At 37.9% G+C, this 20491-nt stretch overlaps 1 protein-coding gene across 1 annotated transcript in view; it reads left to right on the plus strand.

Annotated features, from left to right (window-relative positions):
• Window positions 1-5413: 5413 nt before the first annotated feature.
• LOC122806609 (transmembrane protein PVRIG-like) overlaps window positions 5414-20491 on the plus strand; it is a 130712-nt gene continuing 115634 nt past the window's right edge. The window contains exon 1 of the mRNA XM_044077175.1: window positions 5414-5609. Within this exon, the coding sequence (XP_043933110.1) occupies window positions 5552-5609 (58 nt within the window). The 5' untranslated portion in view covers window positions 5414-5551. The remainder of the gene's footprint in view (window positions 5610-20491) is intronic.

The raw sequence follows: 20491 nt of genomic DNA on the forward strand, positions 1-20491 counted from the left end.
AAAATGTTTGAAACCAAAAAACATAGTATATAAAACCTTTTTAATGACAAAAGGTGAAAAAGTAAAAAATAATAAATGAAAAGTAGTAATAATAAAATTACCTCTGCATACTTCTAAGTTTCAAAATACAAGCTAAACTTACTCTGTCATTGAGACCTGGAAGTCTATATGAACAGAGTTTCAGCTGCCAAATCACTTCTAGGCGCTCTAATAATAGTTGGAAAGGACCCCCCCTGATGTCAAAGGAAACCTGTCCTAACACCCTAAAAGTAAAACTGTGCTGAGGGTGGGCATTAACATGTTTCGCCAAAGCATTTTCACACTTGTTTTTCCTAATACAGTATAAATGCTCATAGATTCTTTCATTAAAACCTCTGTCAGTCTTGCCCACATAAAACATATATATATATATATATATATATCTATATATATATATATATATATATATATATATATATATATATATATATATATATATATATATATATATATACATATATACATATATATATATATATATATATATATATATATATATATAGCTATAGATAGATATAGTTATACATATACACATACATGCTGAAGCTCTGCATTATTATGGAAGAATATGAGCATGCAGAAGCAGGTTCCACCTGCAGAGATATACGATAAATAAATAAAAGAATAGTATGTGCGCACGTGTGTGTGTGTGTGTGTGTGTGTGTGTGTGTGTGTGTGTGTGTGTGTGTGTGTATGTGTGTATGTGTGTGTGTGTGTGTGTGTGTGTGTGTGTGTGTGTGTGTGTGTGTGTGTGTGTGTGTGTGTGTGTGTGTGTGTGTAGCAAACAGCAAATGCATGTCTTTGTGCCTGTGGGGGTAGGGGACAGTGTGTGAGTTTATACTGTGATTCTATATTGCATGAATGCTTATTGTGAGCATATGCATATATCTTTGCATCTGTGCATGTTGGATGATCACTGCCTGATGCTTGTATGGATGAGGAGTTTGATGATACAGCCTACAGGGTGTGTTGGCACTGGATGTGTTCATTTATGTTTCTGTGTATTTGTGTGGGAGTATCTGAAGTTTGTGGTGTGTGTGTGTGTGTGTGTGTGTGTGTGTGTGTGTGTGTGTGTGTGTGTGTGTGTGTGTGTGTGTGTGTGTGAGACTCTGTTGAGAGGATGGAGTGATGCTGGGGCACTTAGCCTAGAGTTGTTTAAATTTCCGAACTGAGGACTTCATTGACATGCATATTAGTTGTTAAGGACATCCAGTGCTGTACAGCTCATGCATGACTATCAATCTCAGTACTGCATGTAGTACAAGTTGCAACACTGTGCTAGTTTCTATGAATCGCACCCACTGCTTGCTACCTTAATGCTGACTAAACGTAATCATCCCCTTAGTATAGGGAGGTCAGATGAGGAAGCCTATATATGAGTTGAGGATAAGGATCTGTGTGAAGTTGATCATAGATTATGGTGTGGATCATAAAATGAGTTATTTTGTTTATTAGAAGCCATCTTGCTTTCTCCAGCATAACACAGCAGGGTTATGAAACAAACCAAGCAGAAACTTTGCAGTGTGGAGGGTGTGAAATTCACTCCTTGAAATATGTTATTACGTAGTTCAGTATTATAAATCGAACTTTAAAATATGTACTACAAAAGTAATAAAATAGGTAGCCTGTAGTTCAGTTAAAAATGGAATATCCTTTATTGAAACACACAAACATGTGATCCTAGTTGAGTATTATGAAAAGCATTGAAGACATTCACTATTTTGTTGTGTGGAATCACCCCAAAAAAGAACTTACTGACACTGAGATTAGTGTGCTTTCAAAGGGATTAAGTTTTGTTCCCCACTGCAGGTCTGACCAGCACAGGTACTAGTTGATTTAAAATCCTAGTCAGAAAACTGATTCTGAAAGTTTTGTACTATGGCAAATCTGATACCACTGAGAAAAAAACCTATTGAAGAAACAATAAAATGACCCAGTAATTATTGCCCTCTCTTCCACCAAACTTTAGCAGCCTTTGAGGTCAAATTTGAAATGGACATCAGGAAAGTACTGTAAAAACCAGCACGGAGAAAGTTCTACAACAAAGGTGAGGAAAAAGCATTGTTAGAGATAGGCAGAGATAAGTCTCTATGGGTTATGAATGCTGACAAGGGAGGGGGTATTGTTGTTAGTGATACCAGCAGCTATAACCAGAGGACAGAAGAAACATTTAGTGACACTAACTATTATGAATGTTTAACTTTAGAAGAAATTAAGGCAACATACAGCAACTAGTACACAGCCTCGACTGCCCTTTATGATAATGGTTTGTTAACAGATAACTTGTGTGTCTATCTACAGACACCCCCCCACTTGCCTAATTTTTTTGGAATCCCTAAGCCACATAAAAATAGAGAAAATGCTTATTACAGGCCAGCAGTTGCAAGGAGAGGGTCCCTGACAGAAGCTGCTGCCATCTACCTTGTTTTTTGATACAACCTCTGGCTGAGAAGAACATTTCACACATAAAAGACTCTAATCATTTTTTTTAAGGAAAATAAAATAATGTTACAGTTGATGCTGATAGCATTTTATTAACAGTAGATGTTGAATCATTATATACTGTGCTTCCACATAATTGTTGTATTGAAATAGTGACTGATTCGTACAGGAAAATCAACAAGGGCACACCAGCACAACATGAAAGAATGGGTAGAATTTTAGATATGGTGCTTAGCTACATGTTTTATGTGTAATGGAAATTACTATAAATAAAAGACTGGTATAGGCATGGGGGCATCTATGGCCCCTAGCCTAGCCAACATAGTCCTAAGTAAGTGGGAGGAGTATTATGATTTTAACAACAGATAATACATGCAACATATCACAGTGTATCTGTGCTTTATTGATGACATCTTTATTGTGTGGAAAGAAGATGGTGCTAAATTAGAAGACTTTATCAGCTATCTGAATCAAACTACCAGCTTCCTGCATTTCACCTCTTCCCACAGCCTCACCTCGGCAGTCTTCTTAGATATACATATTACTAAAGAGTTGGACTAAGGTAAAATGGACACAGATCTTTACAGAAAACCTACAAGAGTAAACCTCCTGCTACATAATAAGAGTCTCTATCTCACCAGGACAAAATATAACGTTGTTAAGTCCAAGGGCTACAGGTTGGCCAGGATCACCACAAAAATGGAACCCTTCCGTAAGAACCTAAATGATCTTGAAAATGATTTTTTAGTGAGGGGATATGAAAGCAATATGTTAAGAAGCATTCTGGAGCCTATAATTGAACTAAAAAGCACGAATTCACCAGCACTTAATAGTCCATGTGGGAGGATTTTAAAGAAATATTTGGACAACAAATCTAAAGTTGTATTTTGACTTTTACTGTTGACTGTCACAGCATCATTAATATTATTAGAGAGAATTTAGCCATAATTACTGAAAACTCATATTTAATGGACATCCTTGGAGAAGCTCCTTCCTTTGTGTATAAGAAAGCCAGAAACATCTGGTGTTGGGTTGAAGGTAGGCGCAGACCATTGGATACATGTATCAATAAGTGTGGAGCCAGCTGTGTTTTTTGTCAGCACATACAGGAGGGAGACGTTTTTCTGTCCTAAAGAAAGTGATTAAAACCAACGCAGGAGGTGACTGTAACTTAATGCAGTCAAGCTGAAATGACTTTGAAGCATTTTATGTGGGGAAAATGCTCAACAGACTTAAAAGAAGGATTTCTGGCCATCTTTCAAAAATTAGAGCTAAGTGCAAGAGTAATGCACTGGCTCAGCACCTTTTAGAAAAATGTGAACTACTGTGGCAGCTGAAACTGAACTCTTTTAGAAAACTGGGGCTTAATTATTATTGCTTAAAAAAAAAAAAAAAAAAAGAGCGTACTAGAACTCAGAAAACTGCCCCACTGTTTAACAGACTATTAAATGTCTGATATGGGACTGATTTATGCTGACATTACATACTAATATTATACATGCTAATATTGTTATAAACAAATATCAAACATTGTAAATAGTTTAGAATGAAAATAACTGACATTGATGCTATTTTCTGATATATTTACTAATTTAAACTAAGTGCGCTTTCTTAGTTAGATACCACACTTGAACAGATCCCTATACCTTAATGCTTTATTTTTAACATTTTTCACGGTATTTCCACCTTAGCAATTATAACTATTGTTTTCAGCCTACTTAGGTGTTAACTTATAGACTTATACACGTGTTCATTAATATTATATGTTTTTTACACACAAACCTGATGAAGTATTTATTTGGTACAAAAGCAATCTTTGTTAAAATTGTTTCAGTTTGTAAGTTACTAGTATTTATTCTGACAGATGTCTAGTGGTGGATCTTTTGTTAGTTAATTAGTCATTTTGTTAGTGAGTTGGTTTCTTAATTAATAAAGTTTGGATTTGTAGGTTAGCCTTAATAAGCTGTTCTTATATTATATATTTTAATTTGTCTCTAGCATTTTAGTTTCAGTTCTAAGGTAGCGCAGTTTCAATTTACACTGTGGTGTTAAGGGGGAAGGGGACTCGGGTTAAAGGAGTGAGTTTAATGCTTTTATTGCTCTTAACAGAAACACTCTCTGTAACTACTCCCTTGTTCCAAATAACCTAATTATATATAAATAATGAATGTCTTTAATGCTTTTCATTATAGTCAACTAGGATCGCTTGTATGTGTGTTTCAATGAAGGATATTCCATTTTTAACTCAACCATGGACTACCTACTATTTTATTATTTTGTAGTGCTTATTTTAAGGTTTGATTTTAATAGTGAACTAGGTGCCTAACATATTTCAAGGAGTGAACTTCACACCATTCACACTGTAAAGTTTCTGCTTGGTTTGTTTTTGACCCAGTACAGGGTGCATATTGGGTTTTCTGAGACTTCTAGGGATACCACAGATTTTTCTTTTTGCAGTTCTTTTATGAAACCAATCAGTACAAATCTACATATTTCATTAATTACTTTTCTAAGAACGTTTGCAGTTCAGAGGATTTTTTTTCTAGTTTTTGACTGGTAATCTGTAAGTAAATCATTAATACTGTCCAATCATCTAGAAGTTAAAATGCAGCAGCATTTAAAACTACTTTCCATTTTCTGTAAGATCAAGGCCCAGTCAGCTCTCTCACTGCATAGTTCCTGTTCAGCCTCTATGTCATGTTATATGATGAAAAAGAATCATCTTGAAAATAGCTTTAACATTTTTTCTGGATTATTTAATTGTTTTTTTTTTTGTTTTTTTTTTTCTATCTGTTTTACTGTCCACGTCACCTAGCAGATGTGTATAGAACACCAGAAATACAAGAAGCTAATGTTTGTGTAATTTCTCAGAATACAGATATAATAAAGGTCATAACCACCACGCCTTCCTGTGTTTGTTTGAGGTAACGGAAGCAGCAGATTAGTTTTATCTTTTCAGCAGTGAAGGAGTATAAAGATTTTTTTTGTTGTTTTCGTTTTTGTCAGCATTTTTCCATCCTTCAAACAGCAGTAAAAGAATGCTTTTTTGCCATAAGCAGCAATCATACCAATGCCTCCTCGCTGCACACTAATAATCTTTATTCTTCTTCTGGAATTTCTAAAGACAGGTAAGCAGACCTCAGCGATATCCCTTACTACAACTAGTTATTTTATTAAATAAAAATTAATATGCATAAAAATATTTCACTAGGAGCATTGAAGAGGTGAAATGATTTGTTAAAGATTAAAAATAAACATATAAAGACTGTAGGTTATTTGTTTATTGCTCACTATTGCAATCAGTGGACAATGCAGTTGCCCCTCAAATTAACTAAGTTATTATGCACATAATACATACATTTTACAAACACAAACAGACAGACACACACACACACACACACACACACACACACACACACACACACACACACACATAAATTGATATGTAAATTCTTAATACAGTATAGTATCATTAGGACACAGCGGCCAGCACTGAACTACCTATATGCATTTGACTGCTCATTCTTATGTATTTATTTCCCTTTGCTCCTTGGATTTTGCAACTGCATTTAGTCCTAGGTTTACTTTATACCATTTACCTATATTCTAGTGATCATGTTATACCACTTTAGCAATGTTAAGTATGAAACTGGTAAACAGCACTTAAAAATTGCATAAATGCCTAAGTAAGATTCAGTTGTTATTGCACAGAAATTTAGCAAGTAGACCCATTTTTTTCCCTGTTCTGTTGGGCTACTAACTTTATGAATGAGCATTTGTATGCACATATTTATTTCAAAATTTTTTTCAGCGTAATATTTATGTCAGTATCTATTTTTTTTTAATTACTGAAATATAAGAATCAAGTCAATGTTTGCTAACAAGTGAAATATGGAAGGAAAAAAACAGCTAAATGCATAAAACACTAGTTCTATATTATTGTAAAGTGCACTCAACAAGAATGTTATCACACAGGATGCAGAAAGTGTAAACTGAGCAAAAGCAGCAAACAGCTGTCAGTTATGTCTTGTTAAGTGGAGAGTGGCAAATCATTTTAAAGCTGGTAAAAGAAGATGAGAGAGCTTAATATGGGGAGTGGTATTAAAAGGGCAGGTATCCATCTGTGTCAGTGATCAGATGAAGAGGTTCTAGCTTCCTAAGCAAAACTTGTCATATTGCACTTCTATCTTATGCAATAAGTTGTTGACTATGTGTGATCTCTGTTTCTTTGGGGTGTCATGCAGGGTCCTTGGATGTTTCCTCTTTCCACACTGTTGTACAACTTTGCATTTAGCACATACAGATTAGAACATGTAGGCTTGTTCCCCAAGGATTTTTTTTATTCTGTATATGTGGGTTGTGTTCTGAATCATTTGTGGTTGAGGTTTTTTTTTTTTTGCACGAGCACATTTTTATCACTGGGGAAGTGTTGAACAATAACTAAAGAAGCTGGGGAAAGAAGGAAGTGAATAAGGGAAATGTTGGGTATTGGTTTTCATGTACAGAAAAAACACTATGTAATTTACATGAGCCAATAAAAGAGGAGCGAAAAGGGAAAATCACAGAGGATATGCACATATTTTTGTAGTTCAGAAAGCTGGAAGTTATGGGTAGACGTTTGCAACTGGTCAGGTTAAAACATAAGAGAAATTAAGTGACTTGTGCAGCATCTTGCAAAAACTATGTCAGGATGATAGTGAAACTTATTAGCAAGTGATGTAAACATTGGATTAGGTTGTTTTTCAGCTGAACTGGCACGAATATGCTTCAGCGGTGATAGTATTGCAGCATGCCAATGCTTCCAGGAGCAATGCAACCAGTCATTGCTGTCATCACTCTGAACATCATATAGGGATTCTAAGGGTGCCAGGAAATATTGATCCAGTTCATCTAAATTCAAATTTATTAATGTGGTTAATGAAAACAAGAACAGGACATTAATAATGGGAACAAAACTGTGACAACAACAGTTAAAGACAATGATTTGGAGTAGTTGGTTTGTTAATTGTCAAAATAAACAAAAATAGTGCATCACAGAGAGTTGGTAGCATTGGTAGTCAGCAGTACTTTTTAATCAAATAATTCTGAGTGTCTATTAAAACTGCACTAATTTTTACTTCTACTCACATCAAACAGAGTGGCCATTGCTGCCTAAGCAGATCGATTTATTTCTTTGATTAGTACTCAGTCTGTCTCTGCTTCCCACAATGCACAACATCATGCACTTCCATCATGACTGACAGTTACATTGCTAATATACATATATGTATATATGAAATAGAAACCTGTCATACAGAAATGGTTGTTTCACTCTGAATAAGACCACGAGGGTAAATGTGATATATATGTATATATGTATGTATGTATGTATGTATGTGTGTGTGTATATGGGTTCATGTCAAACCAACGACATGCAAAAGAACGACATTCACTATATCGAAATGAAACCATCGATATTGCAAAACATCGACACTACATTTATACGTAAGTACAGTGCTAACATGGGTCCTGCAGGGGGGAAGTAAAGGATATGATATGACACTGTACCCATACTACTTCCCCCCTGCAGGACCCATGTTAGCACTGTACTTACGTATAAATGTAGTGTCGATGTTTTGCAATGTCGATGGTTTCGTTTCGATATAGTGAATGTCGTTCTTTTGCGTGTCGTTGGTTTGACATGAACCCGTGTATATATATATATATATATATATATATATATATATATATATATATATATATATATATATATATATATCAACACATTTACAATAGCTAGTCAAGCAATATGTTTATGGACGGTGGAAGAAACAGTAGCTAAAAAACAAGCAATCATATATGGGAAGAACATGAAAACTTCACATAGTGAACAGAGATCAGGACTGAACTCTATAACCTAAAGCTCTGGAGCAGAGATCTTAACCACTGAGCTGACCTCCTAAACTTTGTGAATAGAAAGGGTGTTTTCATTTGAATATATACTAAAAAAATTGTGTAAAACTATATTGTATAAGTACTTAAAAGCCAATTCATAGGTTTGATTCTCATGCAGACACACTGACAAATATCCAGCCCCTCAAATCACAAGAACACTTTAGCTGTAATATATAAAGAAAAAAACATATAGTCCACTGCCTGAGTATTCTCACCTAATAACTTTTATATATTTATCACATTTAGCAGTGACTCTGGTTATCTAATGTCTGGAATTAGTATTTATTTTTATATCTCCTTTTGTTGACCAGGTTTGTCCCACTAGGACAATAGCATTGTTTCAGAGTAATGGAAGTTTGACACAGGCACAGGGGAAATGCCAGTACTGTTTTCGATGTGCCACAGAATGTTTTATAATACCTGAGCTGTCATCAGATCAGGCAGGCGGGGCCTTGGTGTGATATCTTATCGGTAGTATAGCACACTCAGGAGTGGAGCACCCCCCTCGCACTACAGTGCCAGTACTGGAAAATTAATCTAAACTCCCAAAATAGGAATAGAAGCAAACCAAAAAGACTGAGACAAACTAGAGAACGCACAAAAAGTGAAAACGGAGCTGGAAACTGGATGAATAAAATGCGAACTACTACGTGAAATAAAAAACTCTGATTTAATGATTTTTAGCGCTTTCGGAAGGTCCAGTACTTGGATTCTTTGCAGTGATAATGGGAGTTGACAGTTACCCAGTGTATGTGTTTCTAACAGTGATCATACAGCCTGAACCAACTCACCATTGTCAAGGCCCTAAGATAAAGAAAACATTTCTGATTAATTTATGGTAAATGATACATTTGGGATCCAATTAAAAAAAAAACAATGATTATTTCACTGTAAGCGATACAGCTGAGAACCAATCCACCATTGTTGAACCCCTTAGATAAGGAATACAATTCTACTTATTTCACTGTAGTTAGTAAATAAATAAATAATAAAGGCTTATTGTTTTTATAACCTACACTCAATCCTCCATGTGCAGAACCCTCCCCTTGAACATACCATTTGAAGTGACAGGCTGCTGTTTTTTCATGACCCAGAGGCACACCTTCATACCTCACTTGCTAAACAACTACTAAGGTAATGCATGCATTTTATTTATTTATTCATTCATGTATTTAGTATTCTGGTGATGGAAGTAGTGCCAATGGCCACTTTTTATTACAGCACAGGACAGAGGCAGTCCTTACAAGGTACATGAAAATGTTAGTGATGCTTGCAACAGAATAAAAATGCAGTACAGTAAGATATCAACACAAAGCTGCATGGGTAATGAAATTCTGCATTTTGTGCATCTCAGTGTACATTTATGTATGTATTTTATGTTATCTATACAGTAAATGCCACTTTTCTGTAGTTGTATGACCATTTTCATCAAATGGATATCACTTACATATTGTTTGGCATTTCCTGACCCAAATATGAGACTAGATTGTGCAGCCCCCCCCCCCACCCCACATACACACTTTATGAACTTTAGAATTCTTGTTGAGCATCTTTGCTTTTTCAGTTATTTTGATAATTATTGTGTAAGAAATAATTTAGCTTACTTATCACTGCATTTCCTGAGGTAGTGTCATAGGGAAATCTCATCTTTTTCCAGTAGTCCGACAGACCAAATTTGAGATTTTCTGATATTTGTTCAAGCAATGTATACAATTTAGTGGCCTTTGTTATAAGACAAACTAGCAATTTTAACTGAAAATGTGGAGTATTCCCAAAGTTATGATGTCATGTTTTATTTAATAAACAAAGACTTATAGTTCTGGCAGCTTTTGGTATTTTACCCCATCACTCACAGTTTTGAATTAATTTTTTTAATCTATTTATTTGTTAACCAGGTAAGTAAAATTGTCTTTTTCAGACCCTTTTCAGCAATGACTTGGTCCTCAAGAGCAAGGGTAAATCTCTCTCTCTCTCTCTCTCTCTATATATATATATATATATATATATATATATATATATATATATATAAAATATAGACAGTTTAAGCAGCCAGTCAGCTAGCATGGGTTTGGAAGGAAACCAGAGTACCAGGAAAAGAACCTGTGTAGCCATGGAAAGAACATGCCGAACTCTACAAAGATAGGAACCACAAGGCAGGATTGAATCTCAAGACCTTGGAGCTGGGAAGCAGTTAGCTAATTTATTCCAATGAGCTGCTCAAGAAGAACTCTAAAGTTCACCAGGCTGAACAAGGAGAAAATTACAGTGAGCTGCCTGTCGGGTGCCAGGATCTGCCACATAACTCATGCACTCAAGTCACTCCACAACAAGTACAAATATGACTCTGTCATTGTCCATGTTGGAGTGAATGACTTGAGACATACCTCCCTAGACTACATGAAAAGACACATGGAAGAGCTCTCAGATCATGTGGCCCAGGCAGATATGACCCTAGCCCTGAGTAGCATCCTGCCTTCGCCCAGAATGATACCACAATATGAGGACAAAATGATTGACTTCAACAATTGGCTAAGCTTCTGGTGTCATTCAAAGGGGATCCAGTATTTGTCTGCCTGGGACGACATGATAGACAGACCATAATAATTTTCTAGAGATGGTCTGCACCTGTCGCCCCTGAGATTCAGGTTACTGGCAAAGGCTCTTGCCATCCCTGTAGTGCATTTTTTAGGCAGAGTTCAAAGGACAAAACCTCCACCGTAACAGGTAAAAGCATGCAAAATCTGAAGGTAATGCTACTCAATGCTAGAAGTCTAAACCACAAAATGCACTCTCTCGAGGCACTCCTAAAAATGGAGAACATCGATATCTGTGCAGTAATTGAGACCTGGTTCAAGGCTCCAGAGAGCACCCCTGGAATACCAGGCTACAACTCTTACCACACTTTTCGGCCACCAAACCAGGATCGAAACACTAAAGTTGGAGGAGTGTCCATATTCACCAAGGATATTCACACCACCAGGTTAGTTGCCCAACACAATGCATCTGAAATTCTCCAGGTGCAACTAACACTAGGTAAGACTGCAATCCAGCTTGTAGTTTGCTACAGAATCCCCACCATGCCCCAAGATTCTCACTACACCTTTCTAAATATACTGGAAAATATTAATATACAACCAAACACCCTAATACCGGGTGATTTCAACTACCCTGCCATTAACTGGGAAAATTACTCGTGTACCAATGCCTTTGCCCAACGGTTCTTGGAATTCATAAATTCCAATGCCCTGGATCAACTAATCCATAGTCCCACCAGCGGTTCCAATATCCTAGACCTGGTCATTACCAACATGGGAAATTGATGCTCCTCACCTATGACCACCCCCTTGTTGGTCAGGTCAGACCATAAGCTAATCACCCTTAACATCCACATCCCACCCCCACCCCCCAGTAAGGAAACCTCCATAAAAAACTTCTCCAAAGCCAACTTCATGCTACTCAAGTCAAGTCAGAAGTTACAAACTTCATGACACCCATGCAGATGGGAACTGAAAGTTCGACTGCTGAGTCCTACACTAAGGCACTGTATGAGCACATCCACTCATGCATGAAATGTGCCATCCCAAGTAGAACTAAGATGCACTCCTCCAAAAAAAGGAAGCCAATCTGGTGGTCCCCTGCCATAAACAAACTTTACAACAAAAGGAAGAAACTGTTGCAGAAAAGAGGAAAATCCCAGGATGCAAAAAACTCCCTTACCAGTCTTAGTAAGAAGCTGGGATCCCTCATAAAATCCTCCAAAGCTAGTTACGAAAATAAAATTGCCAAAGATTCCAAAGACAACCACAAGGCATTCTATAACTATGTCAAGAATCTAAATGGCAATGCTCAGATCTGCTCTGAGCTACAACAGAATGGCATTAAATATACTGATCCCAAGGATATTGCCAATATCTTGGCAGATCGATTCAGTGCCAACTTCACCCCCCTCTCACCCCCTAAATGGCCCATCTTAATACCGGAAGATTGCCAAATTCAGATAATAATGACCACACAGGTAAAAACACACTCTCCAAAGCTAAGAATACAGCATCCATGGGACCAGATGACATCCTGGGCTGTGTACTACATGAACTACAAAATGAACTGGCACCTCACCTCAGGCTCCATGCCCACTGAGTGGTGCACAGCTACAGTTATCCCACTCCACAAGGGGGAGATCCACCTTGAATCCCAGGAACTACCGCCCCATCAGTCTGACGAGCCTGATCTGCAAGGCCATGGAACATATTATCATGGAACTTATAAACAAAGACATTGGCAACCTTAAAACACTAGACTCCACCCAGTTTGGGTTCGTGAAGGGCCTCTTGTCTCCTGAACCTGATTGACTTCTTTGAATGAGTCTCCAGAGCTGTGGACGAGGGTAAGGCAGTCCACACAGTCTATGTGGACCTCGTCAAGGCCTTTGACACCATCTCCCACTCTGGAATCATAGATAAACTTACTAAGCTGGGCATTAATCCCGATGTCACTCGATGGGTTGCCAACTGGCTTACTGACAGAACCCACACTGTAAAAGTAGCTGACTCCAAATCCAGCTCCCAACAAGTGACAAGTGGAGTACCTCAGGGTTCAGTCCTTGGACCTCTCTTGTTTGGCATCTACTTCTCTGAAGTACAGGCTAACACTAAGGGACTCTGGCTAACAAAGTTCACAGATGACTGCAAACTGGGAGCCATTATTGTATCCCCAAATGATGTCGATACTCTACAAAAAGGCCTTACAGAAACTGATGCTTGGTACCAGAGCCATGGACTCAAGCTCAATGCCAAGAAATGTATAGTTATCCCCTCTGGGAAAAAACATGTACCCGTGAATTACCGCATAGGTGGCAGTACACTAAACACCGAAAGTGTGATAAGAGACTTAGGGACACAGGTGGACAGTGGTCTCATCTTCAATAACCACATTGCCACAACAGTCAGGAAATCCTTCTATGTGGCACACCTTATCAGTAAGGGCTTTACATCCAGAAAAAAGGAGGTCATTGTCCCACTGTATCCATCCCTCATCAGACCCATTATAAAATACAACTCCCCATTTGGTATGTACCTCTCAAGACATCTGCAACAACTGGAAAGGCCGCAAAAATACCTCGCTAAAAGAATCACAGGCCTAAAGCAGATGCCCTATGCTGACCGCCTTAAAAAACTCCAGCTATACTCTGTCACATATTGTCTACTCTGAGGCGATCTCTGCTTAACATACAATGCCATGTCAGACCCAGAGCTGTTGGACATGCTACACTTAAAGAAATCCCAATCCCTCAGAGCCACACGCTCCAGGGATCTAAACCTTGTCATCACAATAAACAAAACATGTTGGAGGGATAGGTTCCTGACCCAGAGACTCCCCAGACTCTGAAATAGACTGCCCATACATGTCAAGCAGAGCACCTCTTTGGCCCTCTTCAAAAGGAACCTTGATGCCTGGATGGGAGAAAGGAAATTCACCCCAGGGATCACATCGGTCACCCTTCTAGACAGGAGTCCAGGGAAGTAAATAATGTGGGAAGAAATAGCCAGGGAATTGTTATGGCTAGGCTTGTATAGGCCCTAGGGCCGATAGCCTATTACCAACCTATGAACCTATGAACCTATAATGATAATGGAAGTCATTCAGTGTGGCCTGCTGTGGAAGCAATGCCCCCACTTTTTTTAAAATTCATTCAGTTTTTTGCTATATTTATTCATAAAGCAGGATTATAAACTCTTGAGTTTGTTTTTTTTGTGGGGGGAGGTGAAATAGTTGAAGACCATTCCTTGTGTCACAGCATGTAAACATGGCCTTGTAACTTTCATTCTTTTTAATACTTCTCCCCAGACTTATGGTCATTCCCTGACAGGCATCATGAAATCTCAAAAGTACATTACTTTCTATCCCAGAATGGCTTTTGTTTTTACTCTCAGAATTGTATTCTTCACTACAAACATTTTTGTTGCCTTTAATATTCCTGTACCATCACAGAAACTGCTTTGTTGAAGTTAGGAGGTGAAGTCATAGGTGGTTACTTAGCTTGCAGTCCTGGGACTATTTAGAATCCTAGCCCAAATTCTCAGTTGTTGCTAAATGCTACCTGGTTAAGTGACTTCAAATAAGGGGTGAAAGAATCAAACCCTGTACCACAGAAACTACAGCTTACAGCCTTAACCTTCTGTGCCAACTGCTACGCTTTTTAAAAATGTCAAACGTTATGAAGATGCATTGAGCCCGGACAAAGCAGCCTTATAACTTTTAACTTTTTTTGTCTCAAAACTTACATTGTGCTGTGTTCTTGATAGTTCTTAATGAATATGACAGATGCAGTTAATATTTACTGTATCCCAAGCAGCACTCAGATCCAAAAACCTTGGATTCGACCATTACTTTGTCAAAGTCTCCTCAAACCTGCTCACCTCGGCACACAGTTCACCCAGTATTTCCTCAACAAGTATGTTAAGGTCTGGGTAGAAGTACTGTAGACTGTCCGAATTATATTTCTGTATGTAACCCATTGAAGGGTGGCTCTTGCCTAAAATAATCTGCACTGTGTTTCACTCCAGCCTGGCCCTGTATTCATTTCTGCACAGTGTGCCATGAGTAGCTGGTCATTAGAGTAACCGTCTAGTGTGAGCATATACATTGTGAATTCATTACCTCATAAAAGACATTATAAGACTAATATGGATGACTGGAGTCATATTTTGTTTATACGCTTAGTCTTTATGTTTTCATTTTTTAATTTAATTTATATGCTAACCATGTAAATAAACTTCATTGCTATGGTGTGAGTCACAGCAACTAAGTGCAGTGCAAAGTTATATACAATTCAGTGGAGGCAGTGTGTTTTATGAAGAAACCAAAGCAGCAGGGAAGACGCATGGAAGTTGCATACAATCTGTGATCAGAACTCAAACCACTAGAACTTTGATGCAGAGACCTTAACCAGTCATATTCTACTTAGCAGTCACTGCAGCTGTGCCATCAAAACAGTTTGTAAAAGGATACACCAAATATATTTATATTTGTTAATACAAGCTGGTAAATGGTTCTGCTATGAATTGATGACTTCCACAAAGCAGATTATTCAAAATACTGAAAAATAATGCCAGAGACATAGAAGGGCAAAAAATGTAACTTGAAGCATTCGATTGCAGGGGCAAGCCATTTATTGGTTAAGTACTATACCTGTTATGAACAGAATTTGGCAGAAATCGAATATGTTGACCTATCTTTGTATTGCTCTCTCACATCCTCTCTCTAATTCCTTGTGGAGATTAAAGCGGAATGTAATTTTAGAAGCAGAAGCATCCTCATTTATGGGGGAAAAAACTTCAAATCACTCATTTTATTGAGTAGAATATTATGACTATCCTACTGCTTGGGGAGTTGAATGGATTCCTACTTTTCATTCCTGTGTTTCTACATGCCTTGTTAGCTCACACTACACATTAACATGCTTCAGTCAGGCAAGTGACAGATTTAACTACATCAGACCAAAATCAGGCATTAAATGGAGAGGGTTAGAAGGAAGATTGCAGATGAAATATTCTGATTCTTAATATTACAGGAGAGGAAACAAAACTTTTTTTAAGGAACAACACAAGTATCTTTGCAGCTTCCACTGTGTGTGTGGACATTGTTCAACCTGCTAAGGACTGCAATTCCCTGAGCTCCGTTCCTTCCAAAAACTGTCCGAAAAAACATATTTTTAAGTTTTTTTTTTTTGTAGGTCCTCTACACCCTCAAACTTAAATATACTAACTCCAGGGTTGCAGTGACTCAAAGTAGCAGGAAATTACTCCCAAAAAGACCATCACTGTTGGCAAAACTCACCAACCGTGATTTTCTGTGGAGGAGGTCTGATCCTAGATGGGTTGAACCTCAGGCAAATAGCACTCATGAATTCAATCTTTGTCCAGCAGTAGGGAAATGGTCTTTGCATGTTTTAGGAAAGAAGCAGAAAACCAAACATGCAATAAAGTCAGCAAAACTAAAAAATTCCTACAGTGATTTATCCTCCTAAAATGAGTTACTGAGTTGTGATTGTTTTTTTTTTTCTCAAATAATGCATAAATAATATAGAAGATAGGGCGAAATTGAAGTGTATTAACACACCAGATGTGCAGTAGCAAGCCCCGCCCAAACCCAGCCTGTGACCATTTTTACTGTACTGCCCACTGTTTGATTGAAAGATGCCACCAAAACACTAGGTAATATAGGCCTACAAACAGATTAGCAAAATTATGAAGAAAATACAGAAAACATTATACGTATGTACGTATAACAGTAATTATATGCTTATTGCAAAATACTTGTGTACTGACTCATTTGGGGTCTTAAAAAGTTCATGTTCCTCGAAATTCCTCAAAGTTCCACATTGAAAGAGTCTGTCACACATTCAGTGTTAGGAATTTTTTTAAGTGAAATCCATGGTAAATTGAAATTAATCATATTAATTCATTAAAGGATCTTCTTTATAAGTAAAACCAGCAAATTGTAACCATCCTATGACCTTTCTAGTTGAAGTTGTTAGTAAGCCATTAGTATGTGTTCCACATTTTGCCCATTTGTTCCACATTATGAAGGTGAGTGTTCCTCATTTTGGCGATGGAAGGTTGAGAGCTATGGCTCTTTCATTCTACTTTTACCTATGGTTTTATTAGTGGAACCGCAGCGTTCATGTCAGTGGCTCTTTCATTCTGCTGTTGCTTGAATGTTTTCATTAGTGGAACTGCATTGTTTATGTCAATGGCCTTTCATTCTACTGTTACTTGAATGCTTTTATTAGTGGACTCACAGTGCTTATGTCAGTAGCTCTTTCATTCTTCTGTTACCTGAAAGCTTTTATTAGTTTAACCGCAGCATTTCTGTCAGTGGCTCTTTCATTTTACTGTTGCCTAAATGCTTTTACTCATAGAACTAGGGTTTCTGCCAGTGTCTCTTTCATTCTACTGTTACCTGAATGTTTGGTTATTGGAACCGCAGTGTTCATGTCAGTGGCTTTCCACAGGTTTTCCACGTTGCAGGTAAGGACTTGTCACCACTGTTCCAGAATTAATCCAGTACAATAATATGGGTGGCACTTTCAGCTAGTTAGTATTATTAGGAAAAAACAGGACAGGACCACCACAAAATGAAACATAAAACAAAATTTATTACATGTAAATAAGCGCTTTCACATGCTACCAGGGCACACTTCTTCAGATTTCCTAGATTCCTAGATTACTTAGTATTATGCCATGCCATTGTGATATAGGGTGGTAGTAAGAAACTGTATTTCCTGGTTTGCAAGAATTGTCACAAGGGTTGCTAACCCTTAAATGCCCCCCAATGTACCTGTATTGTCATGTAGGGTTGGAAGTATTTTGATTGTGCTAATAATTGTAGAGGAGGGGGAATGCTCCACCCTCCCGCATGTCAATCACGGCGGGTACGCCCATTCCTGCACAAACTCGGTGGTGGGTTAATACACTTCAATTTCACCGAATATAGTAGTAAATTGCAATGTTTTTTAATCTTGAAAAGCCCAAGTGGGAAATTCTGCATGTGTAATTCTGTCATATACTGGCACATTGCAGTTATTTGTTTTAAGATATTCAGTCTGTGACTGTATGTACAAAGGTCTTTTTCTCAAGGTTTCATTTTTGCAAGCATTCTTTACTTTTGTGACGACATTTGAATACCTTCTGATTTTGAGGCACGTCATAACTTTGTCTTAATAACTTCCTTTATTCCTCTTGAAAAATGTAATTCCATTACCGGGCAGTAAAGGATAAAAAATAAACATGAAGCTGGTTATTAAATATAGTGGGTAGCTTTCCTTGTAAAATGATTCTTGGTACAGATCTCATTACGTCACGATTTGTGGTTATCTTAAATTGTTTTTAACAAAGCCATATTCATGAAGCAGAGGCATGAGGTGTAAATGTCTCTGTCAATGGATTACAAGTATGCCATTTGCTTATCTGTACTTTTACTGTGTTGTATATACTGCTAGGAAACTGCATTTTCTTCCTTTGTACTGTAACTCTTAGTTTCATAATTAGTAGCGCTGACCACAGAGTCAGCATATCTGCGTCAGGAAGGATCATTAATTAGTGTACCACTATTTCGTTCTACATCCTGGGTATGTGCATACTTGTTAACAGGATCACCACATTCACCATATGGTTCTGCAGTGATTGTATCAGAAGTACAGTAATTAAGCAATTCTTCTGTCATTCAGTACATGAAAGGATGTGGAAAGCTGATTAAATAGCTCTTACCTATTCACAAGACTACTTACTCATTCTCATCTCTTTTCTGCCCCTCTACAAACTACTGAGGCACTGTTTACCCTCACTAAAGAATTTAGTGTTTCTTTGCATATCATCCTTTACAGAAAACATCAACAGTCTGTTTTAGCTTGTTTTACTGTTGTGCAGCAGTCTTACCTTAATGTTTTCTCCATAGTAATAGCTGATACATCAGCCCTTTAAAATAACCTCTGTTTCACTGATATGTTCTAATGCTTGGAGCTTAAGCAGCCCAGGAATTATCTTTGTATAATCCACCGTGTTTGTATATTTGAATGTGATAAAGAACTAACTATTTCTCATGTTACTAATGTGATCACATGTATTGACCATACATGCACTTTTCACATATTAGTACTGATTGCTTTATTGCATTGTTGTATTTTCTTTTTGCCTGTATTGTTTATGTGACAGTACTATGGTTTGGTTATGGACAAAAAAAGTTGAGTTTAGATCAAGCATCTTATCTGGTTAACAAACAAATATTGTCCCACCCCCCCTTTAAATAACCACAGCAAACACATCAAGACATTTGACAACCTTTATTAAACTCTATTATACAGACCTTTATTAAACTCTACTATACAATGAACTTTATACACACAAAACCAACATTAGTTATCTTCCTCAGCAATGATGATCTCAGGGCAGCATCACCACTCACCCTGGATGAATTTACCTCAGGCACCGTACCTGCTCACCCTGATACCTCCTCCACCGGGGCAGCGTACCTACTCACCCACATAAAGAGGCAGCGTACCTACTCACCTCACCTCCATACCAAACCATTAACCAATGACCACCTTCTTTAGAGGGGGAACAGAAGAGGACAATCCTGTCCCTCTTCTCTGCCTCAAATTGCCCAAATCTTCTATCCATATACAAAAAAGGGAGGGTGGGAGGACCACCAACTGACACCAAATGTGCCTACTTCCTTTAATCCCTAACACTTAATCCTGTCAGAAGTCCCTCCTTCCCCTACCTCACTTCCATTCACATCTCCCTCTCTCGTTAACCCTTTCACCACCACAATCCCACTATCCTATCCAACTACAATCCTCACCTTAATTTCTACCTCTATACCCTCCCCACACCCCTTTACCCCTTATTCGTGGGACCAGGACAACTTAGTTTGTCCCAAACTACATTTGTCCCATCCCCCCTTTAAATAACCACACCAAACACATAAAGACATTTGACGACCTTTATTAAACTCTATTATACAGACCTTTATTAAACTCTATTATACAATGAACTTTATGCACACAAAACCAACATTAGTTGTCTTCCTCAGTAACAATGATCCAATGATCTCTGGGCAGTGTCACCACTCACCCTGGATGAATTTACCTCAGGCAGCGTACTTCCTCACCCTGATACCTCCTCCACCAGACGTACCTACTCACCCACATAAAAAGGCAGCATACCTACTCACCTCACCTCCATACCACACCATTAACCAATAACCACCTTCTTTAGAGGGGGAACAGAAGAGGACAATCCTGTCCCTCTTCTCCGCCACCAGACTGGTCCCAGGCTGTTCCTCCTCCTAAACCCTAGCCGCAATCATATCCTCTAAAAAGAGTTTCAGATGCAAATTAAAAAGATCCAATCCTACATCATTAAGGTGTACTCCATCTGTTCGATACCAAGACTCCTCTCCATCCCCAAAATCTCTAAGGTCAATGGTATGCATCCCCAAAATTCTTAATTGTCTAGCCAGCCTTTGATTAACACACCTTCTGACCCTTTCAATCGCCCTAACTATATGCAGCCCT

Source organism: Protopterus annectens, chromosome 7.part0 (genome assembly GCF_019279795.1).
Source record: "Protopterus annectens isolate FY-2018-M chromosome 7.part0, PAN1.0, whole genome shotgun sequence".
Taxonomy (NCBI): Eukaryota; Metazoa; Chordata; order Ceratodontiformes; family Protopteridae; genus Protopterus; species Protopterus annectens.